Consider the following 25,051-nt stretch of genomic DNA (forward strand, 5'->3'; position numbering starts at 1 on the left):
TTAACCAAACCGAATTAATCAAATCTATCAAATCTATCTAGAGAGTTGGGCGGGGAAAAATTTAATGAAATATAACAAGGGGAAATGTAGAGTCTTGCATCTGGGCAGGAACAACCCCAGGTTCCAGTACAGGTTGGGGAATGACCTATTAGAGAGCAGTGTAGGGGAAAGAGACCTGGGGGTCCTGGTGGACAGCAGGATGACCATGAGCCAGCACTGTGCCCTTGTGGCCAAGAAGGCCAATGGCATCCTGGGGTGTATTAGAAGGGGGGTGGTTAGTAGGTCCAGAGAGGTTCTCCTTCCCCTCTACTCTGCCCTGGTGAGACCTCATCTGGAATATTGTGTCCAGTTCTGGGCCCCTCAGTTCAAGAAGGACAGGGAACTGCTGGAGAGAGTCCAGCGCAGGGCCACAAAGATGATTAAGGGAGTGGAGCATCTCCCTTATGAGGAAAGGCTGAGGGAGCTGGGTCTCTTTAGCTTGCAGAAGAGGAGACTGAGGGGTGACCTCATTAATGTTTATAAATATATAAAGGGTGGGTGTCACGAGGATGGAGCTAGGCTCTTCTCAGTGACAACCAACAGTAAGACAAGGGGTAATGGGTTCAAGCTGGAACACAAGAGGTTCCACTTAAATGTGAGAAGAAACTTCTTCTCAGTGAGGGTGACAGAGCACTGGAACAGGCTGCCCAGGGGGGTTGTGGATTCTCCTTCTCTGGAGACATTCAAAACCCGCCTGGACGCCTTCCTGTGTAACCTCACCTAAGTTTTCCTGCTCTGGCAGGGGGATTGGACTAGATGATCTTTTGAGGTCCCTTCCAATCCCTAACATTCTGTGATTCTGTGATTCTGTGATCTTTTTCTTTGATGCACACAACTCCTGTTCGTTTTGCAAAATGCTCAAAGGGTTAAATTAAAGATGAAATAGAACACAGCAACATGCAGGAAAGCCTCCCACTCCTTCAAATCATGTTTAAATGATAAAAAGCCTTTCTACAGGATTACATCCAAACTGTAGATTTCCTGTTACATGTAATAATACAACCTCGTGCATAATGCTAAAACTTCATTCTTGTAAATTCGATCTTGGAATTACCATAATTATTTATGTCAGAACATAACTGAAACAATTTATTTTCTGTTTATTTGAATATTGTTTAAAGTTGACTATTTTTATATAAAAACGTTTTTCTATCTTTTTTTTTCCCCCCACAGGACTTTAAAATTAAAGTTCTTCTTTAATGTTAATTCTATTGACTTAATTATTTTTATCCACATTGCTCTTTCTGTATGAATACCATTGCAATTAGATTTTATTTAAATTTTAACTGTGGAGAAATTATGTTACGTTTTTATCTTAGGGAACTGTGCCAAGAATGTGTGACAGTGAGGACCATCACAATTTCATATATGGAAAATGTCAACAACTTTATTAAATGAGATTAAATAAGATGGCTTCAAAGGCACACATATTCAGCAGCTACTGAAAGTCTGGGAATGCTATTGCTTTTTTGTTCCTTTTCATGAAACAGGTGAAAACTGTCAGAGAAATTAAAAATATCATATAAACATTGCTATTTAAGATTTCTGAACATAACTTTCTATGCCTGTGGAATTCATCACTACAGATGTGCAGACTTTGTGCAAATGAGGAATGTTCATACCAATGTTATGGAAAGTAAAACATCTTCAGAGAGCTCCTATTCAGAACTTTCTATTTCACCATCACTAACTTTCAGCTCAGTGAACCCACTGTTATTAGGATGATCTCTATGGCTGTTCTCATGATCATATAATTTCCCTTCCTTTTCCTGAATACCTGAAAATGAATATCATTTGAGACACGTAGGTAAATTGGACTACTTATTCTCATTGTTATGTTAGTTTAAGCTGCCTAAAATGAGCCTGACTTGTCCAAAAGCTACAGGAACTCAAGGTTAAGTGACCAAACATAAATCTGATTAGAGATGTATATATATATTTAATTCATGAGACAAGATTAAAACACAGATCCACACAGGTGCTTAGGGTATATTTACAAATCATTTTTTACTGGCTTCCCCAGAAGTTAAGTATTTAAAAAGGAGTGATACAACCATGGCATGGAATAGAGCTCTCTTGTTCTGATGATGGGACATAGCAAACACACTGCTCTTCAAATTACACTAATGCCTCTAGAAAATATAATTACAATTGGTGGAAGTGATACTTCAACTACTCCTACAAAGACCTGGATAATATAACGTGATAAGAAGTAATAAATTGCTGAACTATTGAAATCCTCATAAAAACTAGCAGTGGGATTGAGAGTAGGCACAAGAGCTCAGCAAAGCTGGGTGGTCACTGTATATAGTATCCAAAGGAATCCTCATCAGTCTGCATCAGTCACCTTTCTCTTTGTGTGGTAAAGATCAACGCCTGACTCCTTTTCTGCTGACTCTCATTTCCTTAAGTATTTGTGTCAGTACAGAGCATGAAACTGCTACCTGTATCCAGGAGAAAAGCGATTCAGAGGCTGATCCTAAATTTGTTCTCCTATGATGGCTTTTGTTCTCCGACTTGAATGTCAATGTTATATATATATATATATATATATTTTTTTTTTTTTTAAGCGTGAATATTTTCAGGTTTAGCAGGATTAAACCAAACCAAAATCTAATGAATAGTATCATGAAATTCATGTTACAGGTCACTTGAACCTATGAGAGTTAACACTCTAATTAATTTAATTTTGACTAAGAAATTAAATGCACACCTACTCCCCAGGTGCATGAACAGATAATACAGCAGAAGCATGTATTTAATGCTAGCTTCATGTGCCTTGTCCACACATGGTCTTTAATGCCTGAGAAAGATTGTCTTATGTCCAGACGTCCCCCTCTAAGCTCACATTTAGAAACTAGATAAAGAGTTCCTCAGAGTGGCCACCGTCTATGGTATTTTGTGGCCCATACAGATTTCCGTGAAGGCGGTTTTCTGTACTTGTAAGAAGCAGTTCATTTGCACTGAATGTGCTAATGAATGAGTGAAACGTAGCGCTCAAAGGACGAGTGAATATTTTGCTTCATGGCCTGTGTGAAGTGTATTGATCCACAACTTCAGAAGTGGATAAAAAACTGAACGTGAGCCAGCAATATGCACCTGCAGCCCAGAAAGCCAAGAGTATCCTGGGCTGCATAAAAAGAAGAGTGGTCAGCAGGTGAGGGAGATGGCTCTGCTCCACTCTGGTGAGGTCCTACCTGGAGTTCTGGAGTCCTTGGTACAGGAAAGACATGGACCTGTTGGAGGGGGTCCAGAGGGGTGCCACAAAAATGATCAGAGAAGTGCAATCCCTGTCCTATGAGAAAAGGTTGAGAGAGTTTGGGTTGTTGAGCGTGGAGAAGAGAAGGCTCCAGGGAGACCTTATTGTGGCCTTTCTGTACTTAAAAGGGGCTTATAAGAAAGATGAGGACAGACTTTTTAGTAGTGCCTGTAGCAATAGGACAAGGGATAATGATTTTAAAATAAAAAGGAGGACATTCAGATTAGATATAAGGAAGAATTTTTTTAAGATGAGGATGGTAAAACAATGGAACAGGTTGCTCAGAGAGGTAGTAGATGTTCCATCCCTTGAAACCTTCAAGGTCAGGTTAGAACGGGCTTTGAGCAACCTGTTCTAGTTGAAGATGTCCCTCCTAATTGCAGGGGAGTTGGACTAGATGGTCTTTGAAGGTCCCTTTCAACTTAAACCATTCTATGACTGTGATTCTACGAAGTGATATCTGGATTATTATTTCCCTGTGTCAGCCAGTGTCCAGCATCATGTATGCTGAAGACTAACAATGTGCTTGCATCCTGGCGACTCATTGTGGTCTCTTCAGTGTGTTCATTAAGGTTATTGAAGTATCCCAGGAAGTTTCTCCATCTTGTTTTCACTAGGTAGGAATTAAAATAGTGCTTGACCCACCTTAAAGTTTTGACTACGTGAGGGGTTAGTGGCTCTATGTACTTCCTTCAGGTATCTGGGTGTGGTTTATTTAGATATGTCTTATCCTCATTAAAGCTGTGTTTTGCAGTTTTCTTTGTCGTGATCAGGGACTGATTAGTAAGGCTGACTCTTCCTGCTCCACTCTGAGAGACCTTTTGTTGTCTGCAGAGTCCTACTGATGGAAAAGTGGTGAGAGTAAGCAGGGAACCAAGCTCATAATTTGAAGCACACAATAAAGGGAGACTTTTGTCTCAGCTTGAGGGGAAAGCTAATTTAAAAAATGTCAGTAATCATAACAGACCTCACTTTTTCATTTTGGGATTCAAAAAATGCATATTGAAGCCAATAAGATTAATTAATATATTAAGATGAGAAACTCAAGTGCATGGAGAGTTTTGAGATAAGCTGCAAGTCCTTTTTTCTGCTTTGAAAGCTCTCCGCATGTTTGTCCATTTATGGGAAGGCATGTATGAGAAACAGGGAGAAATATATATGTATTCGTACATTATATATTATATATTATATATATACTGTCTATAAATTACCATTTAAGGTTATCATTTCAGTTACACATTCTTTACTGAACAGAAAGATGGGAAGGAGATTTTCTCTTTTACGGTTAAGTAAAGGCCAGCTGTGTTGACTTACCCTACAGCTTGGTCATCTCCCATTGAGGGATCTGTTACCAGTGTCATGGTAAAGCTGGATCTGAAAAGAGGTCCTGCACAGGAAGAATATTTGTGAAAAAGTCAAAATAAGAGACAAACCCACCAATAATAATAGACACTTTAATTTATAGACAATTGTTTATCAGATTTTTTTTGTTAATAGAATATTGCATGACTATATAATTGCAATTTAATTCTGTTCACTCAGTCACGAGGAGGAATTCTGCTAAGTGTATAAGATCCAATTAGAAAAAAAAGAAAAAGATCTTCTGAATGCTCTAAATGTCTGTCTGTCTACCTTTGCTCTGTGCTCAAGGACAGAGCTCTCCTTTGAAAGGGAGGGTGGAGGGGGAAGAGGAGCAGACGTCTTCAGGTTAGGCACTGTCTGCTCAGCTGCATGATATCTCCATGTCTTTGTCTATCTGAATTCAGAATTCTGTCATCTAAAAATTAAAACCACCCTTTGCAGGGTGAGACTGCCAGAGACAGCCTTTTCCATGAACAGCAGCTTATCCACTTTCTGTAGAAGAACAGGAGCCACACTTAAGTAGGAGTCACTGTGCCTTTGTATGATTATCACACCTCTTAGATACATTTAGAAACTGTATCCCTGTTGATATACTTGTTGCAGGAATGTAAAACTTTATATAGCATTTGAGATTTAAACTAACCCAGAAATGGCCAACATTGGTATTTTTTGGTCTCAGTCTGACTGAGTGCTATTTTTTCAGAATTCTTACACTGAAAGATACAGGTCTGCAAACATGCTGTAGTTTGGAAAAATTGTCTGCGTGTATTATCTAGTCTTTAGCCACATAGTCCTATTGTGCAGTGCTGCATGAGGTTGTGTGGATTGTAGAGGTAAGTCCCGGTAATTGAATAACTGGTGTTCCAGGTGGAGCCTGAGGTGGGATGCAAGTGTTTGCAGTGTCTGCCTGCCTCCTTCCTACATCTGTCTTACTTTGATGAGCAATTCAATTCACACACAATTATTTTTTTTTCTGTTAGAAAAGTTGAACAGTTGGTGCCAGTCTACATAATGGCTGGCTACTACAATGCCTTCTTTTTATTATTAACAAAAGCACTCTGAATATTCATAAGAAGTTGACATTATTCCATTAGCTGTTGCAGATGTATGGGTAAGCCTACTGAAAAGGGTACTGTGCTCTCTGCTGGATATCTGCATGAATGTTTCTAAAACATGACTTCCCACAAGCACAGAGGACCATATAGCAAGACAATTAATAGGCACTGAATGTGTATTCCCCCTCTCTCGTTCCCGCTCTCTTTCTTGTTGGTTCAGAGCTGTATTTATTACTTCTTTCATAAATCTGTGAGATCCTGATCAAGCTCTCCAATAGATAGACAGAAATGTGTGTTTGTCAAATTTCTCAGCCCTTTTGACTTCCTCAGTTTTAACAAAGAGGGTTTTATATATTGGATTTTTACCAGTATTACAGAAACAAGACCTTCAGAGTTGATTTCAAAATCAGAGTTATGCCTGGGAGCTCAAAAATTTCCAGTCTTTCAAAAAGCAGGAAATCTGCCATGTTGTAAAGCAGGTGGTTATAACTATTGGCTGATTGTGCCTCCTGAGCAACCTGTGACATGAGGCAGAGCCTGAAATTTTGTTCTGAGTTTGCAAAATGTGTAGCATGAGGAGTTTCTGGTATATCACAGGCTTTTAGGAGACTGCTACGGTCTGTGCAGTGTAGCTGCATGGGTTGAGCAGGTTGCAGGTGCTGGGAGGCCAAGGTGGTAGGGGGTAGATATAAGTGGTGATGATGGGCCGGAATCCCATTTCATTCCTACCTTGTGCTCTACCACCACTTCTCTGTGCTGCTATAGTGCAATAAATAAATAATAATAAGATTTAGTGGATGTCTTCGGCCTGCTGACATTTTGAAATAGTATAAATGGGTGGAGAGCTTGTGATGAGAGAGGATGTGCAAAAATCATTTGGATTTGGCTCATGGAAGAGGTATTAGAAGGAAAGATCCATAAATCTATGCCGTAGTGAGCATTAATCAGTCTGGGGACCTGATGCATATAAGCAAATATCTTGGTTTTCCCCTGAGATTCAGAGTTATGCTTTCAAGAATAATAACCACTTTCTGAATTTTGGCCTTCTGCCCTGAGTCTTCTGCTCTCTGGCCATACAAGCTTTTCTGCCAGCCTCAAATACACCCTAATTCTGTCACATCCTATACTAAAAAACAGAGTGCCCGTATCGAAAAGCAAATAAAAATGACACAGTAAACAGGAATCATGTGGGGGGTTTTTTCTAAATTCTGTGCTTTGCAATAAAACCCCAGCAGTTGAGGTTTGTGATTCTGTCCCTTATTTCCCAGTCCCTATGGTACTTTTTATCCATTGCTTTTCGTCTCCACCCGTATTAGCAGCTGCCTGTGAATTTACAGCCCTCAGATCCACAGAACATGTTGTAAGAGCTGCAAATCGATAGAAAGCAGCTGCTTAGCATCCCTACATCACCCTACACAGGCCGACACACTCACGGCACATCAGTGGGGGTGAAGCAGGAATGCAGAGGGGATATAGTGATGCTGAACATTTGTTATCTCTTCCTTGTCCTTCTTGACCAGGGTTCCATGGTTCCAGAAAACATAACTAACGTAGTAATGATCCAGCAGGAATAATTTGCAAGAACTAGACCCAGAACATTTTTTCACGTGTACTCTTCTCATGAACTAAATGGTCAGATCTCTTATTAAGGAAATTAATTGTTCTCTGTGTTGTCTTGCTGCTATGAGGGGCTGGCTCGCTTCTAAATTCTCAGTATGACACTATGGCTGAGACTAGGTTATTAAAACACATATCTGTATACACACACATGTATAACAGAACTAGCTTTTAAACCCAGCTCTATCTGAACTAGTTTTATATGAACTTTCAGTTATTTTAACTGTAAAACTGGTGAATGGTTATCATCTCCCAACATATGAAGCCTTTTTGCATACTAATGGCAGTGAGCAGTAGTGACATACCAGGAGCAGTCGGTGGAATTACTGGGACCACAAGTTGTATTGTCTGGGTCTGGGGTTAGCTGGGACTTGTAGCCAGCTACTACTGCAGGGACTGGGAGAGAGGCTATGTCTTCCTAGGGTAGATTCATAATCCATATTTTTTCCTATGACAGGCTGCAAAAGTCATAAATTTAAACAGAATAGGCCACTGTGCTTCACACAGGGATTGGGGTTGGGCTCAGGGTGAGACTGTGTGTAATTCATTCAGTTCTGGAGTTTTTTTCATGGTGGTGGTTCTGCTACTTGTATAAAAAAAGCTTTTTAAATGCAATTTTAGGGATAAAAAGAAAACAATAACATTTTCCTAATAAATGAAGCCAACTTGGAGATTCTTGAAATACTTTTGGGAAACAAAATATTTTGTGGACATGTTCCACCATTTCATAACAGACTTGTTCTGAGCTACTAGAGCTATCTACACTTCTTATTCATTAGGGCATATTCCAGTACTCTGGTTCTCAACTCTCATATAGGTAGAAAAGTGCAGAGGAATAAAAAGCCTAATATATATCTATTTTGTGTTGAAGACACTGACTTTAAAAAAATATAAAAGTGTAACATTGTCAGGAGTTAGTGGGCTTGGCTGCCTTTGACTCTAGTGCAGCTGCATTGATTGACACAACCTAAAGACCTGGCTTTGCTTTTTTTTAAAAAAAATTTTAAAATATTTCTCTCGTAGTTTTGAAAGCAAAACCACTGTTCAAGTCTTTATTTTAAAACAAAGACTGCATGTCAAATGTGTCCTCTATGTTCATCAGACATACTGTTGAATTTGATAGTCCTATCATTTGTAAGCTACATATATTGTTGCTTTAATGCATTCCCTTACTACTTTGATAAAAGCCTTAAGATGTTGCCACTAGTTCTTTGATGTTTCCTTCTGATGTTACAGTACCTCTTTTTTTTTCTCTCCCAAAAAATCTGTGTTGCATAAACATGAGCATGCAAGACATTTCTAGTTAAGGATAGAAACATCAAGTTCTATCAATAAAAGGACAAAATGAGAAGGTATATCCAGACTTTTATATGCTCTTGTCGAGCCATTATAGATTAAAAATTAACCTGCATCGGTGTTTACATTGCAAATATATTTTGCTAGTTAAAAAAAACCCCCAAAACAACAACAACAACAAAACCCCAAAAAAACAAAGCAACAACAAACCAAAAACCAACAACAACAACAAAACCCCCCAGCTTAGGCTGTTCTGATGAAACAATTTATTTCTTAATAGACTGTTACAGAAAATCTGGGAGAATAAATCTTATACTGCTAAGGAAATAGTTACATGAGACTGAATTTTTATATTTAGCTTTAAAGCTGTGTGTCTTACATTGAAATATAAAAATGCTTGCTCTGTATTTTTACTGGGATAAGTAAGGGATTATTATTAGTACGAGTTGTAGTAGAAGAAATGTTTCAACTAAAGGTCCCAGTGAAGGGGAGGTGCAATTGTCCCAGTGGGACTGAAATAATCCTTGTCCTAAAGATTTTCTGGAATGAAAAAGATATAATAATAGTGATAAATAAATGTTATTATTCATATTTATAAAGGAAAATAGATTAAATGTTTTGCTCTAGGCTGTATAGGGAAAATATATCAAGGACAGGGACTGAATATATAGAACTCCCGAGTGCAAATCCACTGTAATTCAAATTACTGGCGAGTGTTGTGGAAAGAGTGATTTTCCTATGAATGGCGTGACTGTTTTGCTGCATTCAGGAAGAATCCAGTGTAGTGGAGACACAACATGGTCTGGTGATTAAAGAATGTTAACTTAAGCCGAGAAATGCCAGCTAGTCATTTTGCTTCTTCCAAGACATACATGTCCTTTGGCTAGTCAAAATTTTTACTGCTTTCAAGAGCAGAAGGTGAAATCTCGTAAAACATTATAGCTATACGCTGAAAATTCAAATCCTTTAAAAAGGCTTTTAAGAGCAGTTATCAGTAACGTAAATAGGCATAAAATATGACTTCTTTGTCCCACAACCAAAGAGTGGTACATTTCTTAGGGATTTGTTTCACAGCTCACTAATGCAGGATGCCCTTGACAATTACTGCTTAAAGCTTCAGTCCTATAAACAATTACCATTTGAGTATTCCCCTGAAATCAGTGAAAACCCTTGGTAGGGTAAAATGGAAAAAGTGTAGGTAGTTGCAGTATCAGGGCCTAGAAAGGTATTAGCAAGGATAAAGACATTCTTGTAGCAATAAGCAGTGATTAAACAAAACCAAACAATCCCCCCACTCTTACCCCCCACCTCCAATGAGGTCGAAGTAGGTAGAGACAACGTAAGCTCCTAATTAGCTAACAGGAAATTTAAGAATTGGAAATAAGTAGGTTAAATAAAAACTATTTGCTTGTAGAATCAAAAACTGTGAAAATACAAAAGTTGTAGAGAAACAGAAAAAATGAAAGGAACTGATTCTTGAGAATTAATATTTGTTAAACACTTCTATTTCTTTGTTGTACCTCAAGTCAACTATTGCTTTTGTGTCCACCTTCTGTCTTCCTAGTGTTGTTAAAGCTATTGAGTTTGGACTTGGGAGGATAGAGACATGGCCTTCAACTTCCATTACTTACTAATACAAGATAACAACCCTGAAGAGTATTTTTTTGTTTGTTTCTGGTGGGCTGTAATTCCCTCTTTTCAACCTCTTACCAGCCTTTCCCTTTTTCTTACTCTCCACACATTTTCTTCAGAGACAGTATCCAGATCTGAAGCCTACAGTAAAAACACGTAAAATTTTACTGTACAACGGTTTCTGGTACAATTAATCATTTTAACTTGTCTTGCTTCTATGCAAAGACTTTTTTCTATATCTGTCACATCAAGGGAATCCCAGATTATCTTATATCAAACCTCTCAGATGGTGGGCTTTAAAGCTAGGTTTAGGAAACTGATAGCCATGTTAATCTCTCTTGTAATACACACTTGTTATTATTGAAGTCTAAATGCTGGGACTACTGCACATCCAGTACACTGAAATTGAGATTGTGTACTGGAATCGGGAGAAGAAATGTTTACAATGGAGTTTTCTGTGGCTTTTACTGAATTCTTAGCCAAAAAACCAAAAAACAGACAAAAAAAATCTCCTGGTCCCTCATTTCTCAGAATTTGAAGTACAGTTAGTAACAAAATTAGCTGTCGCTCAGGGCTGCTCTTCTGTAAGACACCTTTCCCCTCCCATCCATGGCAGTTTTTGCACAGTGGACACACACCTTGCACACTTTGACATAAAATCTATTTCAAATTAGCTTCTGTGTACATCCTCTGGACAGTGAAACTGTACTGCTGGTACTGTCTTCTTGTCTCTAAGGTGGGATAGACAGGGATTTGCTTTAATGAAGCAGTTAAAGCTTTAAATTACTTGCCTGCCTATTCACTGTCTCATCCAAATTTTGCCAACTTGAAGAAAACCCTAGCAACAGAACAACCAGGTCTCCTTTGGATCCATAAAATGATCAAAAACCTGGCGGGGATTAGCAGTGTTTCTTTTTTTGCTGGTAGTCTTTTGTATGATCCCCAGCCCATGCTGGCAAGGGGCTTTCTGACTGAGGCACTAGGAACTCCGATCCTTTATGTTTATTATAACAGCAGTGCTTCATGCTGCCTATTGCCAGTCCCAGTTTCAGGCTTGGCACCTAAGTAACCTATTCACTAGGAAACTGGAATAGGATATAAATTTATTATTATTCCGATGTTCTGGTGTTCTTTGATTGTTTTTGTTTTGTCTACTTCCCACCTTGTTTTATTGCTTTATCTTGATTTTCCTTTTCTTCTTTTAAAGTTGTTCAGTTTTCATTATGACAGACCCATCTTTCTTTTCTTTCACAGTTTTATTCTCCCTATTTTCTTGATGAAGGTCTTAATTTTTTCTTTCAAGTATTCTATCTGGGAATACAGAGATACTTAAAATATCTTCTAAGTAGAACGTGAAATTCATGTTCTTTCTATCACTCAGTTTTCTAACAGCTTTTATCAAGGCCTAATTTTTTCTACGTACATTATCAGCCAGCTGGTCTAACTTTTCTAATTTTTCTTAGTCATAGCGTTTTCCTCTCTCATAATCATGTTAAACACAGTTCTCATTTTGCACCTGTTCATCTTGAGTCAGCATTTCCTGCTCTTCCCACTACTCTGAACATTTCCTCAAAGCTTTCCAGCAAATAGGAGGATAATTCTGTCTGCAAATCTCAGGTGACTTGAGTATTCTTTGCTGATATTGCTATGCTTAGTTTCTCATTGAAGGTTTATGGAGACCTTCATGCAGGAGAAAAGGGGGTTGGTGATATAATTGAAAAGGACCTTTTCACTTGCCTTGTCAAATGTAAATTTCAACTCAACTGCACTATAAATGTTTCTGAAGAGAGAAAAAGCTACAATAATGGAAAGTGTACCTTTCGAAATGAAACTTTAGTAGTTGACATGTAAATCTTGCTTCAGAAATTGAAAATGTGTGTTAAATTTAGCTGGGCTGGAGACTCATGGATTAAAGTGACAAGCTAAATTCTTCTGCTGGAGATCCAGCCATGGGAAGGGACATGAGGAATTCTGCACTTCAAGTAACAGGATTTTGTAATCTGTAGGTCAGGATAGCATGACCCTTTACAGAGACCATCCTGTTGCAGCTGTCAGCTGTGCACTTGTACAGGTGGGGTCAAAGGAGGAACAAGGCAAAGAAACAGTTCAGAGACCAGCACAGCTACAGTCTGAGACCGCATTTACCTATGCTGTCCTTTCTGTCAGTTTTCCATAAGAAAGCCTTCCCCACTCTGGCAAGCATCCATTAATTCAGTGGGATGGTCCTGAGGGCCACCAATGTAGGGATAAATCTAGACTTGACTGAGAATAATAGGGGTGTTTCCAAATGTAATTGTCTTACATAGGTGCTCTGCATACAGCTAAGGAAAAGGTGATGAGTCCAAGTAAATCTCAGTAAATTGTGTTGTTAAACTACTTTCAAACAGTACTGAATAAACTGGAACTAGATGATAATAAGAAAATACTGTAAAAGAAAGAGTTCTGCCTCTGTTTAGGCTCTGTGGCCTTTTGGATGGCAACAGCGATGACAAACTGACAAAACAATTGAAGGAAACTGCTAACATAGCCATGTTGTTATGCTATTGATTTCTTTTAGCATCTATTCTTCAGTTAATCACACATTTAAAACACAGATATGAAGTTTCTTTCCTTAAAAGTGCTGTATCATTTCTCTAACTGTAATTCCAGCCAGAGTTAAGGAAATACCCCTATGAACAACTTCTCCTTTATCTCCCTCAAAGCAACAGGATATACACAAACAGTGACATACATTATTCATGGCCAGATTTGTACCAGTCTCTTCTTGTTTGCCCTGCTGTGTTTGGGTATCTGGGCTCTGGGGTGATGCTGCTTTGTAAAGGTGATAAAACAGACAGAAATCCAGCCACTGCTGGTAGGTAACTATGCTGGCAAACCAACATTTCTGCACTTTAACTGTGTGATGAAAATCAGGCTAATCGGTTCTTGTTTTATTTTACATGTGTGATGGAATCGCTGTTTTATCTGCCATCTTCTTAAGGCAGACCTAAGAGACTGTTGTTTGCCTTCTTTCCATAGCGTGGCCTACTGATTATGCTCATAAATGTTAATTAACTCTCTTGGTAATTAAATAAATCTGTTAATACTAATAAACTCACTTGCTAAATCTTAGTGTTAATATTCACAGCACACCTCTTTGTTGCAGTACAAACACTTATATTTTCCTGCTGAATGTTCTGTGGCAACATACAGAAAACTCTTTAAAATACTGTTATCATTATTAAATATTGTTACTTTCAAGTAAAAACAAAAAACAGTGGGGGGGAAAGATTTCCCACATATACGTAGCTGTGACTATCATTTTCCTAGGCAATTCTAGTGTAACTTATTTTTAACTTGTACATTCCCTCCACATTAGGACCATTGCATTTGAAGGACTTGTTCTGTACACTACAGCTTATAATTAATGCTCTTAATAATGACTTACCAGTAGTAATCTTTAATTCCATATTCACAAAGAACTCTCATTTAAACTAAGTGAGATTTTCTCTTGATTAATGCCACTAAAATCAATCATCTTTCATTACTTAATGTGTTTTTATTTAGTGGATATTGGCTGAAAACTGTTGAGTAGTTTGAGATCATCCAAATATCACTCCTCCAGCTCCTATTCTCTAGTGTTTAAGCGCACAACTGTTTGGTGTACCTGAATTGAAATGTAAATGCTGTAAAGTGCAACTCTAACACTGAAGGACATGTGCTTTTTTCTGGTGTTTTTAGAGCAGTTCCTGTTCTCAAGGTTTTTAAAGGCTGTTTTCAGAATTTAAGTAATTATGAAAGGAACTGAATTTTAATCTGTTGTACATCACATATGGTATTAATATCTTCTCTCTCTTTTTTTTTTCTTTTTTTTGGTTAATCGAGTTACTGCTAAATTGAACACGTCGTGAACTAAGATTAAATATATGTTTAAATACATGTCAAAAGGAAAGACTGCTTGCTCAGTTCAGGACTGAAAGTATAAATTATGCTATTTTTGTGAGATTTCCAGTCAAATGCAGAGTACAGCAAAACAGAAGTGTTTGGAGCCTTGCACTCCATAAGCGTTCTCCAAATTAATTTTTGGCTTCCCTTCTCTTTAGCAGATATTTATTGGTGTTAGGCTGAAAAACATCTTTTCAGACTCAAACATGCAAAACCACAGTTCAGAAGAGACTCCTCAAAGTAAAATTTTAATTGAAAATTTATATTTATTTTAGTATCTGGTAATAGTAGGTGTTTTTCAATAATAACTAGGCTCTTTAACTCTTATTTGTAAGAATAGTGGCAAACATAAATCCTCTGAAATGATTAAAATATTTCAAGGACCGCATAATTACTGCACTGTAAATCCAATGTTACTACTCTCAGAACATAAGTGGAAGTATATTGCCGAAAGAATATACTGATTTGTACCTGGTGTTCAAGTACTGAATGTAATGTTTGCTAACCCCAGGAACAGCAGGCCAACAACATCCTGAAGCATGAACATGGTCAGACTCATTGTTACTTACAGCCATAAAATGTATTTGAACACAAAATGGACCAAATGGACCTGAAAAAATTCAACTTGCTCAATGAAATGAAGAACTAAGGACAAAAAGACATATCCCTCCCTCAAAAATGTCAGTTTACTCAAATTCCAAAGTACAATTTTCTCCTCTTAGAATTTTATAACCAGCAGTTTTTTCCACATTATATTTCATGTCCATATCCTTACATACCAGGAAAGTACACTTTTCAGATCTAGCTTCTAGGACTGTTTGTCACCCGTAACTGCACAGGAGGGATATTACTACCATCGTTGCATCATGAATGCAAACAATGGCAAACTTATTACTTCATGCTCCCTCTTCATACTTTTTAAGGCTGATATCTCTCAGAGTTCTCTTAGCCTTTAAAGTGAGGTACAAGTGAGAAAATCATAGTTGTCACATGAAAACAGCTAGAAACCAAAGGACAAATCGGAGTCTTTTGAAACTATTCAGGAATTTACCAAAGTAGCCATCACACTAGTGATCTTCATTCTTTCGGTTTATTCATTTTGAAGTTCAGCCATCTGACTTTCTCATCTACACACAAAGACAGTACACACGCTTACTGGTTCTCTCCAGTATTAGACCTATATTTCAGACTTTACCTACAGATAACAAAATAGACTGTATAGATCTTCATAATATAGTCATCTTTTGTCTTTTCTGAGTGCTTTCTTCTGAAGTTAAATAGTTAAAATGCTGACATTACAATACAAACCTTTGTCTCTGCAAGCATTTTAATTATTCCTGTATCAACCTGTGTTGTATGAATCCTGTATTTTGTTTAACATATGATATTTGTCAGAAAATCTTGAATCTCTGAATAAAATACATCACTTTAGTTACAGATTTTCCATGCTGTTGTATCTGTAATTTTTAAGGATCTGTGCTACTTGTTACACTTAACAAATATAGAACTTTTAATGCTGCTATTTTGTTCTACAAGGATCAAACAAAATGCACTGGTAGAAATTCACTAGCAGACAATTTTTAACTAAAAACCAGATGATTGTACTTTCCATATTCAAAACAGATTTTCCTTGAATACGTGTGGTACCTCCTCCTCCATTTAATAGAAACTTAGTAGCTGACCTAATTTGAATGACTTCTGGAGATAGAGACACATAATTAAGTAAAGGTATCAGAACCTATCTCTTTAAACATAGCTAGCTGTGCAAAAATTTTCTTTCTGTTCTTCAAATACAAGAGTCACCTTCGCTGTCCTTTAATAACATCAACAACAAAGAGGAACTGGAACAGTAAAGATTTACTATATTCACAGATCTCATGAATCAATGAGAGCATGGAAAGGGTCACTGCAGAGTCAAAGTAAGGATATTAGCCGGGGTTTTGTAATTTGAGTGTGGTCCATTGTTATGCTTGTGTGGCCTATTGACTGTAGTGGTTGGTTATATTCACAGTTTAGATTTTTCAGCTTAAATTCTAACTTAAATCAAAGGGATAGTTTTGTAAAAATACTTCCTGTAGTTTGCTTTGCTTAACTTTATAGGCTGTTTTGATAGTGTAATGTTAAAAACTTGAGGCTTTTCTGCCAGTGAAGACCACAAAGTCATCGAAACTCATTGTTATTTTAAAACATGACAAGCTGGCCTTACAACCTTAGGGATCCTTTCTTCAGAAGTCAAGCTGGTGAAGGATAAGGAGCCATCAGAGCTTTGTGTATCTTAACTGTAGGAGTTCAATTAAGAAGCCAAGAGTGTGTCAGGCATACTGGTGCAAATGGCAGTGCTTGCTTTGCTAATGTCTCTGTACCTGCTTGGTGAAGGTAGTTAGCTTCCCCCAACCCATTTCTGACTGTGCCAGGAGGTTAGCACCAAGGAATACCTGAAAGGAGTGAGCTCCATCAATGCTCAGTGAGTGCGAGAGAATACCACAATGGGAAAATTCTATCAAAATCCCTGTCTCTGCACGGGGATTTGACAAGAAATGTCTAGCTGTAAGGCTGAGCCTCTAATAGCCACAGCCCTGAGAGCTCTGCTGGTTTTCTGTCCCTGAGAGAAATGCCATTCTGCTGCCTGTGCTGTGCAGAGTTTCCTTACCCAGCACTGGTTTCTGCAAAGTCTATTCTGCAGTTCTTTTGCTCTCACATTCCTTTTGCTTTTCATAATGGTTGACAGCATGATGGAGAATTTCTGACGCTCCCATCCTACCCCACATTTATAACTATCGGCTATTTTTAGACATTGGGATACCAACATACAGAGGCAGCAGTCACTGTTGAAGACATGGCCTTTGCCAAAGAACTTTAAAATGTTTCTTCTTCATTCTCTTCACTCTTGAAAGAACATTCACAAGTTCCTGATGAATATGATGTCAAAGGTTAAATAAGAAAAAAAATAGTGCATTAGAGTCACATGAGAATTTGTTCTTAACTTGAAAACTTCTGTAAGGCATCAACTAAACACAGCTGTGACTTCCCAGACTCGATGTCTTTTTCTTTGTATTCTCTCTTCATGCATATTAATGGAGAAGGTCTCATCTAGTCAGATCAAAGTTCCAATAAGAAAAATATTCACATTTAAAAATTAATTATTGCGTTTAGCTTAAGTAATTAATTGACATAATCACACACACTTCTATAAACTAAACATTAAAGTGAACAGCTACATTATTTGGTGATAGTTTTTAAGATAGAACGGAAGTGTATAATTGCTAAGTTAAATTGAAATGTCATTTTATTAGGAAATAATTTCACAAATGTGCTTTTCTCAAAAAGTTTAATAGAAAGAGCAGGACAAACAAACAACTGATGTTCATTTGTAATAGAAGTTAAAAAGGATTATTTCATCACTAAAAAAGCTTTTTATCTAACCCCCAAAATCCATTTGAAAATCCTCAGAAATAGAGCTAAAATAGTCTGTGTTGTAGCTGTGTTTCTTATCTTAAAATGGAATTAGACTTTTTGGGTGCTTACAGAACATTTTAATAATTAAAAAGTTCATAATTAGATGCTTATTTTCTGGTACAGTGGCTGAAAAGAACATGAAGACACATAACTCAAACAGTTTCAGAGAGGTGTGTTCAGGACTAAAGATAAATGAGGTGATCCCACCAAGATGAGAAATTTTACTTCAAAAGTTATTAAAAACACTGGAACAAACTGACATCCAGCACAAATAGCAAACTATAGTGAAGTCTACTGAGTTCTGTCCAGTATACTATAACCGTAATTAAGCATATTATTTTGTAGCAGAGATATAAACATTTATTAAATTCAGAGTGAATTTTTCATAAAAGAAAAGGTTGGTATTATAATAGCCAGTTGTCAGATCCAAAAATCCATAAAATTTAAACAGAGAAAGGGCTATTAGACCACTCATTGTAATTCCTCTAAAATCACAGGCTTTTGTATTCCATTCAGTTATCATCCTTGTACTCATCTTTGAGTCTAGACTGTGTTTGATAAAAGTTTATCTTGGCTTTGGCTGATGCATATCTTCCAGAAAGTCATCAACCCTTAGTTTGAAGAAAACAACAGTTAGATCATTTGCTTTTGAGTATTTCACTGTTTATTCGCATAATTTCTGATATGAGCTTGTCTAACACCAGCCTGTGGCCAGTGGCTCTTGCCATGCTTTCTGTGCTGGCTCAAAGATCCTGTCACACCAGCATCTCCCACAAAATTCAATTTGACAACAAGGACATAGTCAAGTTTCTTTAAACTTTCATTGAAACACACTTTTCTCTGTCTTCAGTTACTTCTATAGTTCTTTTCTGCATCTTTTTAATTTTTGAACAGTGTTTTAAAAATGTTAAGGGTAGAAACATTTTTACCATTCCATTATTGATATCTCCTGTGCCGTAAATAAAAGCAGAATAAATCCAGGCTCCTGTTCGCTACTTCATTTATGCCGTTTTCCTTTTCTTGCTATAGTATCACCTGGACACTCCTGCTGGGTTGCTGGTTTATTATGACCCCAAATTCTTTACAGACTCATTGCTTCCAGTGTTTTCTCCATTCAGTTTTCTCCATCGTTGCATCCTGTATTACTTCCTCCAGCATATTCAGATGTGTATTTGACTGACTGGGAACACATTTTCTTTCAATGTGCTCACTATAAAAAGTATTTATTATTCTTGGTTGGTTTTATTTTTCATTAGTCCCAAATCACTGGTGGAACTGTTGAGTAGTGCAAGACTGAAGAGCCCCTCTTTCTGATGCTGAGCCTTTGCTGATTACTTTCTTATGCATGTTCGTTAGCCAATTCTTAATCCAGTTAAAACATCCTTTATTGATATTGTGTAGTGCTGTATTTTTAATTAGAATATTGAATGATACTAAGTCAAAAGGCACACAGAAGTTGACATGTATTATACCTACATCGTTACCTTTGGCAACCTAACTCGAAATCTCATCAAAGAACAGAAGTAGATTTGTTTGACAAGGCTTATTTTGCTCAGAACTGTGTTGACTAGCATTAATTATATTCCTATCTTTTAATAATTTATTAATTGAATGTCCTTTCAGTTTTCTTATTATTTCTCCCAGGACTGATGTTGGACTAAGCAGCCTGGGAGTACAGGTGTCACCTGCTTGCCCTTAGTAGAATACCAATACAACATGTAGCACGGCTACTTGCTGGAATGTCATTGAGATTGTTCATGCATCCTTTAAGTCCTCTAAAGGTCCCCCCGCCTCTTTCTTACTTTTGACATGCTAGGTATTCTTTTACTAATGGAAAAAAAAATCTCATCAGCAAATGTGGAAGTAAAATATTTATATAAATAAACTACTGAAGGCATAGTTATGCTATTGAGCAATGTATTAGAAATGAAAGTAAAATCAGTGTGAATGTGGGAAAAGATGTTACACAACTTTACCACAGTTTTACAAAATGATGATGTGTGCTCAACTTAGAAAGAGCAATTGAAGAAGTTTAAATATGCATCTGTAATTTTCAAAGACTGTTATGTTCTTGTTCTCAGAAATGGCTTGTCTCTGAGACATAAAATAGAAATAGGTACAGTCAGTTACATGCGTACCGGGATCATTTCTGGATTACAAATTCCATCTCAGAATGTTCATTTCTGTTCTAGCTTTGTTCTGGTGAAATTACAATATTTGAGTTTGGACTGGATGTTTCTGGTTCCCTGCATGATGTTTCTGGTTCTGAACAGATTTTAATTTCATGATGATTAGGGAAGCCAGATAATAGACAAAAACAGTGCCTCAGAGGAAGCGGATAATTTATTTAATGTTGAACTTTATGCTGTCCTTCACTCCTCAAATAATCAGAAATAATTATCATTTAAAGTACATGGCCACAGCTGCAAGAGAATGTATGGGAAGAGAATCAGCACTTCATCTACACAAATTTCTCACCTTGTTACACCTTGCACACCCAATAGTCAAAAGAGCCTATGTAACTTCAGGAGCACTTGGCCAGAAGGGTCAGGTCACTGACTACACCCAGAGCTGGAGCAGGTGTGGTGGTAGGAAAACACTGAGTCCTGGGCTGTGTCTGAAGTTTATCTGTGTCAGGGTCTGGATCATCAAGTAGTCACTGGGTGCCCATTTCTGCTAGGGATTCCTGAAAATTTCACATGCCAATGAGCAAGTCATGCATTTGTCATCCATTTGTCATCCATTCGTCATCCATTTCACAAAAAAACAGGAAGGCAGAGAGATATTTAATAGAAGATGTTCTGCTGAGATGTAGAAGATATGCTTTATCAAATCACACTGCGTAGTTTGTGCCAGAGATGAGAACCCATTTCCATGGAGCTGCCATCTACTTGGATGATCTGCCCTGAAAACCCTTGCAGGGACTTCCTGTAAAGCTGTTCTGCTTTAAACAAATGATTAAATATGCATTGATCCACAGTGAGGAAAAAAGAAAAAGACGATAACCTTATATTCTGACTGTTGTGGCAGTAAAGAGTGTGTCAACATCAACACTGCAGGTCCCTTGTCTAAAGCAGCTTTAATGATTTTTTATATGAGGAGACTCCTAGACTGGAGAGATTCTGAGACCCTCACCTTAAAATGTCACGTAGTCTCTGACAAAATGTTCTCACAGATCATGGGAACTCCTCAGAAGGTGAGGAATTAGAAAATTAGTCTCCCAACACTGCTGGAGGGTACCATGCTGGAATTATTGGGCAAAATAGGGATGCTTCTACTTGAGAATTTTTTTTTTGGTTGTTTTTTTGTTTGTTTGTTTGGTTTTTTGTGGAAGGACCTTATCTGGTGCATCTAAAACAAGGTCTTTAAGCAGCTAAGTGCTTGTCCGTCTGGGCTGTTTTACTTGTGATATTACTTATGTATGTGAGTGATCTTTCAGTTATTTTGCTTTTTGCATTTATTTCACGGAACATCTAACCTGATACCATTTTTTTTTTCCCCAGACTTAACATGTTTCATTATTTAGACTACCAATTCAAAATTCCCTGGCTATTTCCAGATTCATTTTGCTTCCTCAGGTGCTCAGGGCCTTGTCCACTCAAGTTTTGAAAACCTGCAAGGATGGAGATTCCATGACCTCTCTGGGCAACATGTGACAGGGCTTAGCCACTCTTTTTAAACCATTAAAAAGAAGGTCAAAATCAAGTCAATGTATAATGTTTGTAATTATGGTGATAGTTATTTAAAAGACTTTATTTCATCTCAAATTTTCAGAAAACCTAAACTGAAACTTAGCTTAATACTGCTGATATAAGATAATAAAACTCATCCAGCATCCCAGTGGAAAATAAACCGGTCATATTTGATATTTGACACTGGACTATCTAGTTTCATAAAATTACTAGGTTTTGAGTTTCTGCTCCTATTTCACACATGTTGCATGAGCATTTTTAATAGTTATTTCTAATTTCTGAGAGCTTGAGTTACGATCTTAGTACCCTTTAGCATAGCATGATTTTACCCCCCGCCCGTTTATTATATGCTAGCAGTATGATTATAAAATAAGATTCCAGTTCTGCTTTGTCTTTGCATAGTGCTTTGACTTTCAAAAGTATTTTACTTCTTATTATTAACATTTACTTCTAAGACTTATTTAAATATATAAAGATGATCAGGTATTGCAACTTCATGTACTTTTGAAAATCAGGGCATAAATCGCTTTTTAACCTCAATGCTTCTGCTTCGTATTGACACCAAGTGGCATGGTAAAGGGGATGGAGAGGTTTGCAAAACCATAGCAACAGATCCCATCAGTGCAGCTTTAAATTCTTTTCCTGTTTGTAGATGTCCCAGACAGTACTGACAGGATATAAGCATTCAATGAATATTACACAAAATAAGCACTCCTGATGAAGTTTCACTTAGTCAGGAGTTAGCTGGTTGTCTTTCACAGATCCTCCCCCTGCCCAGTGGGGTGGCCCTGTGGGGGTTCACTGGGAAATTGGGCTGCACTGGCAGTTTTGGTCTGCCACTGGCAGTTTGAAGCCGAGAGAAAGCAAAAAGCAAGCCATTGGCTTTTCGGCAATCTTCTTGTGGCAGAACCCAATTCCTTATTAAAGTTCCTTATTAAAAAACAAATTTTAAAGCAAGGTGATATAGACTTTGGACACTGAAAATTTCTCATGTTTCCCATTTAATTTGAACATATTTGATATTCTGGATTTCATGCCTAGGTAGGCCTGTAGAATTTTGAAGACAATAATTCATTGTTTATTATGGAGTGATCACCAGTTTCATTTAAGAGAAAAAAGTAGTTGGGGTGAAATGCAGTAGATGCATTTCTGGCCTGTGTATTGATCTCGATCCCATTTACGCCATGTGAAGAAACTGTGCTTTCAAAGCTGTTGATTGCAGTGCTCTGCACTGCTGGAAAGAGATCTTCATCAGTTTAGGTGGTGCGAGGGTCTGGGTAGTGATCACTTTGTGTGGATTCATTCAGTGACCCCAGAGCCCAGCACAAGCACCACGTGTCCATGAGTGCTTCAGAAACAGCAGCAGAAAACAAGGGTGCACAGAAAGTCTCTGCTCTGACTATACAGTGGGATGTATTTCGTTTCCTTCAGCACGTTGCACTTTGCCCAAGGCCAGTCCTTCTGTAGATGCAGTAGATTTCAGGTTTGGATTCTAATTTAAGAAACTGCTTGGGTGTCTAACATCCAATATGAGCTTGAGTCTTGCTGAAGCTGAAAGACTGAATATATGCATAAGAATCTGAACGATTTGTGATGGCTTTATATGTATCATTATACATGATAAACCAGAGCTTAAACTGACAGTATGTTATGCACTTTCTAAAACTAACACAAAGATCTCAGTTAAGACAAGCAATATTCTGATTTAAGTAAATCCCAAATACACATGTATTTTTTTAAAATCTTACATGAGATGTATACCTTCCTAACATAAAACAGAGGAAAATTTAAATAATGTATGTAAGATATTATTTCAATATTTTAATAGAATATTATTATATAACTTTAAGACATATCAAAATAATTCAAATCATATTAATTAATGCATGGCTTAATCTTTTTCATATGACTAGAAAATTAATTTAAAGATACATAATTAAAATAGTTCCAAACACCATAACATGATTAAAAATAATGTAGGTATTGCAATATTGTACAAAAATATAGCTAATTTAAATGCAACCTCCTTTAATGGGATATTTATCGCTGCTTGTATATGTTAGAGGAATTAAAAAGAATTTTGTTTAAATGACTGAGGGTTTTTTTGGAAAAAAAAATGGCTGTGAAACAAGTATTGTTATTATTTAACAAATACTAATCATGCTTACACAGAGGCCACTTGAGAAAAATTCATTACAAGAGATTTGTGACCAGTCATGCCATAGGAAGAGAAGAAAGCCACAGGGCTGAAATGACAGTAAGGTTTGTGTATACTGTATTCCTCTGGTAGTTAAATTGCAGGAATGTGACCTTGATCTGAAATGGGAGCTGTTTGAAGTAGCAACTGTAAATCTCTGTAATCAAGGAATGGCCCAAAGCCTTATTCAATTAGCCATTTTGGCATGACCATTCAGTTTATAAAGTCCTACCAACTCAAAAAGTGATCCGTCCTCAAGAGGCACTTCCAGAAGACTGTGCGGTCTGAGAATAGCGAACAGTCATCCAGGAATATACCCTGGACTCTTTTTTTGTTTGTTGTTTTTTTTTCCCCAAAAGTACAGCAATGGCTCATTTAACTGACTGCACTTATTACAAGGTGAGCCAAATGTGGATTTAGGTATGAGTGAAAGTCTGTTGCTATTGATATTACTTGAAGTTGATTGGATTATGTTTTTCTTTATACATTTATTTACTCCTTGAAGTACAAAAGAGTAAATACACCGTGATATTAATTTTAGACTACATATGTGCTTGCAGATTTGATTGTAATGATCAGTGAATTCAACACAGATCATTCTTAAATGAGAAAAATGTGTAGCATACTTCTGGTCTTTTCTCGGGATCATGTTTATCTTTCCTAGTTCTATTTTTCTTTGATAGTTATTCAGAAGGTTTCTTCAACTGTGTTAGTGGAAATTAATACACAAATAAGAAACGTATCAGGGCACAAAACTGAAAAAAAAAAGGTTTAAGGTTAATAATAATTCTATCCAAGTGGTATTAAAGCTGAATCTATTGTTATGAATTTAAGTGAACTTATGGGCAAATATTGGTACCAATAGCTTGAAACTTCAGCGATTATTTCCATTCCTTCCCAGGTACAAACACACTTGGAAAATCAGTCTAGATACCACCTACAGCAAAGCCAGAGGCACCAGGTGAAGCAGTACCTGACCCTCGATACCAAGGTGTCCAGCCAGACGCTGTCCCTGGCCCACTCCCACACCATCCAGCCCACAGGAGTGACCTCCATTTTAAGAAACGGACACATGCCTCCCGTCAGCGACATTGTCACACCAGAAAGCCCTGTTACCAAGCTGCTGGCCCTTGGAGGAGAACATGAAAATGCGGTAGGGTCTGGCTGGTGAAAGAAATGGGGAAATGGGCACTGTTTACTTCTATGAAGATGTTGCGTGACCCACATGGTATTGGTAGTGGGCAAGAAATTACTTTCTTTACTTTCATGGGGCCTTCAGTTGCAGCACTTGCTCCCCAAATCCTTTTGGATTACATGGGTGATTGCCTTGAATGCCTCTGAATATCTTATTGTATGAACAGGCTTCTAAATTACTGTCAGTTAAAAGGTACTGTTGCATCTTTTTATCCAAGTGTCAGACTGTTGTACATTTTTTGAATGTACATACTTTGCAATGCAAAACTTTCTTTTTTCAGACAAGTTATTTCTGTCTGAAAGTATTATTCTAGCTGCATAACAAAGT

At 37.4% G+C, this 25,051-nt stretch overlaps 1 protein-coding gene across 2 annotated transcripts in view; it reads left to right on the forward strand.

Annotated features, from left to right (window-relative positions):
* The first annotated feature begins 23,895 nt into the window (after nucleotides 1–23,895).
* Nucleotides 23,896–25,051, forward strand: part of TFEC (transcription factor EC) — a 33,588-nt gene continuing 32,432 nt past the window's right edge. Inside the window, exons 1-2 of one of the 2 annotated variants that reach the window (XM_065642109.1) lie at nucleotides 23,896–23,928; nucleotides 24,431–24,682. In XM_065642109.1, the coding sequence (XP_065498181.1) occupies nucleotides 23,896–23,928; nucleotides 24,431–24,682 (285 nt within the window). Of the gene's footprint in view, nucleotides 23,929–24,430; nucleotides 24,683–25,051 lie in introns of those variants that run through there. The other variant, XM_065642117.1, reaches the window with a different exon arrangement.

This window comes from Caloenas nicobarica, chromosome 1 (assembly GCF_036013445.1).
Source record: "Caloenas nicobarica isolate bCalNic1 chromosome 1, bCalNic1.hap1, whole genome shotgun sequence".
NCBI classification, from domain to species: domain Eukaryota; kingdom Metazoa; phylum Chordata; class Aves; order Columbiformes; family Columbidae; genus Caloenas; species Caloenas nicobarica.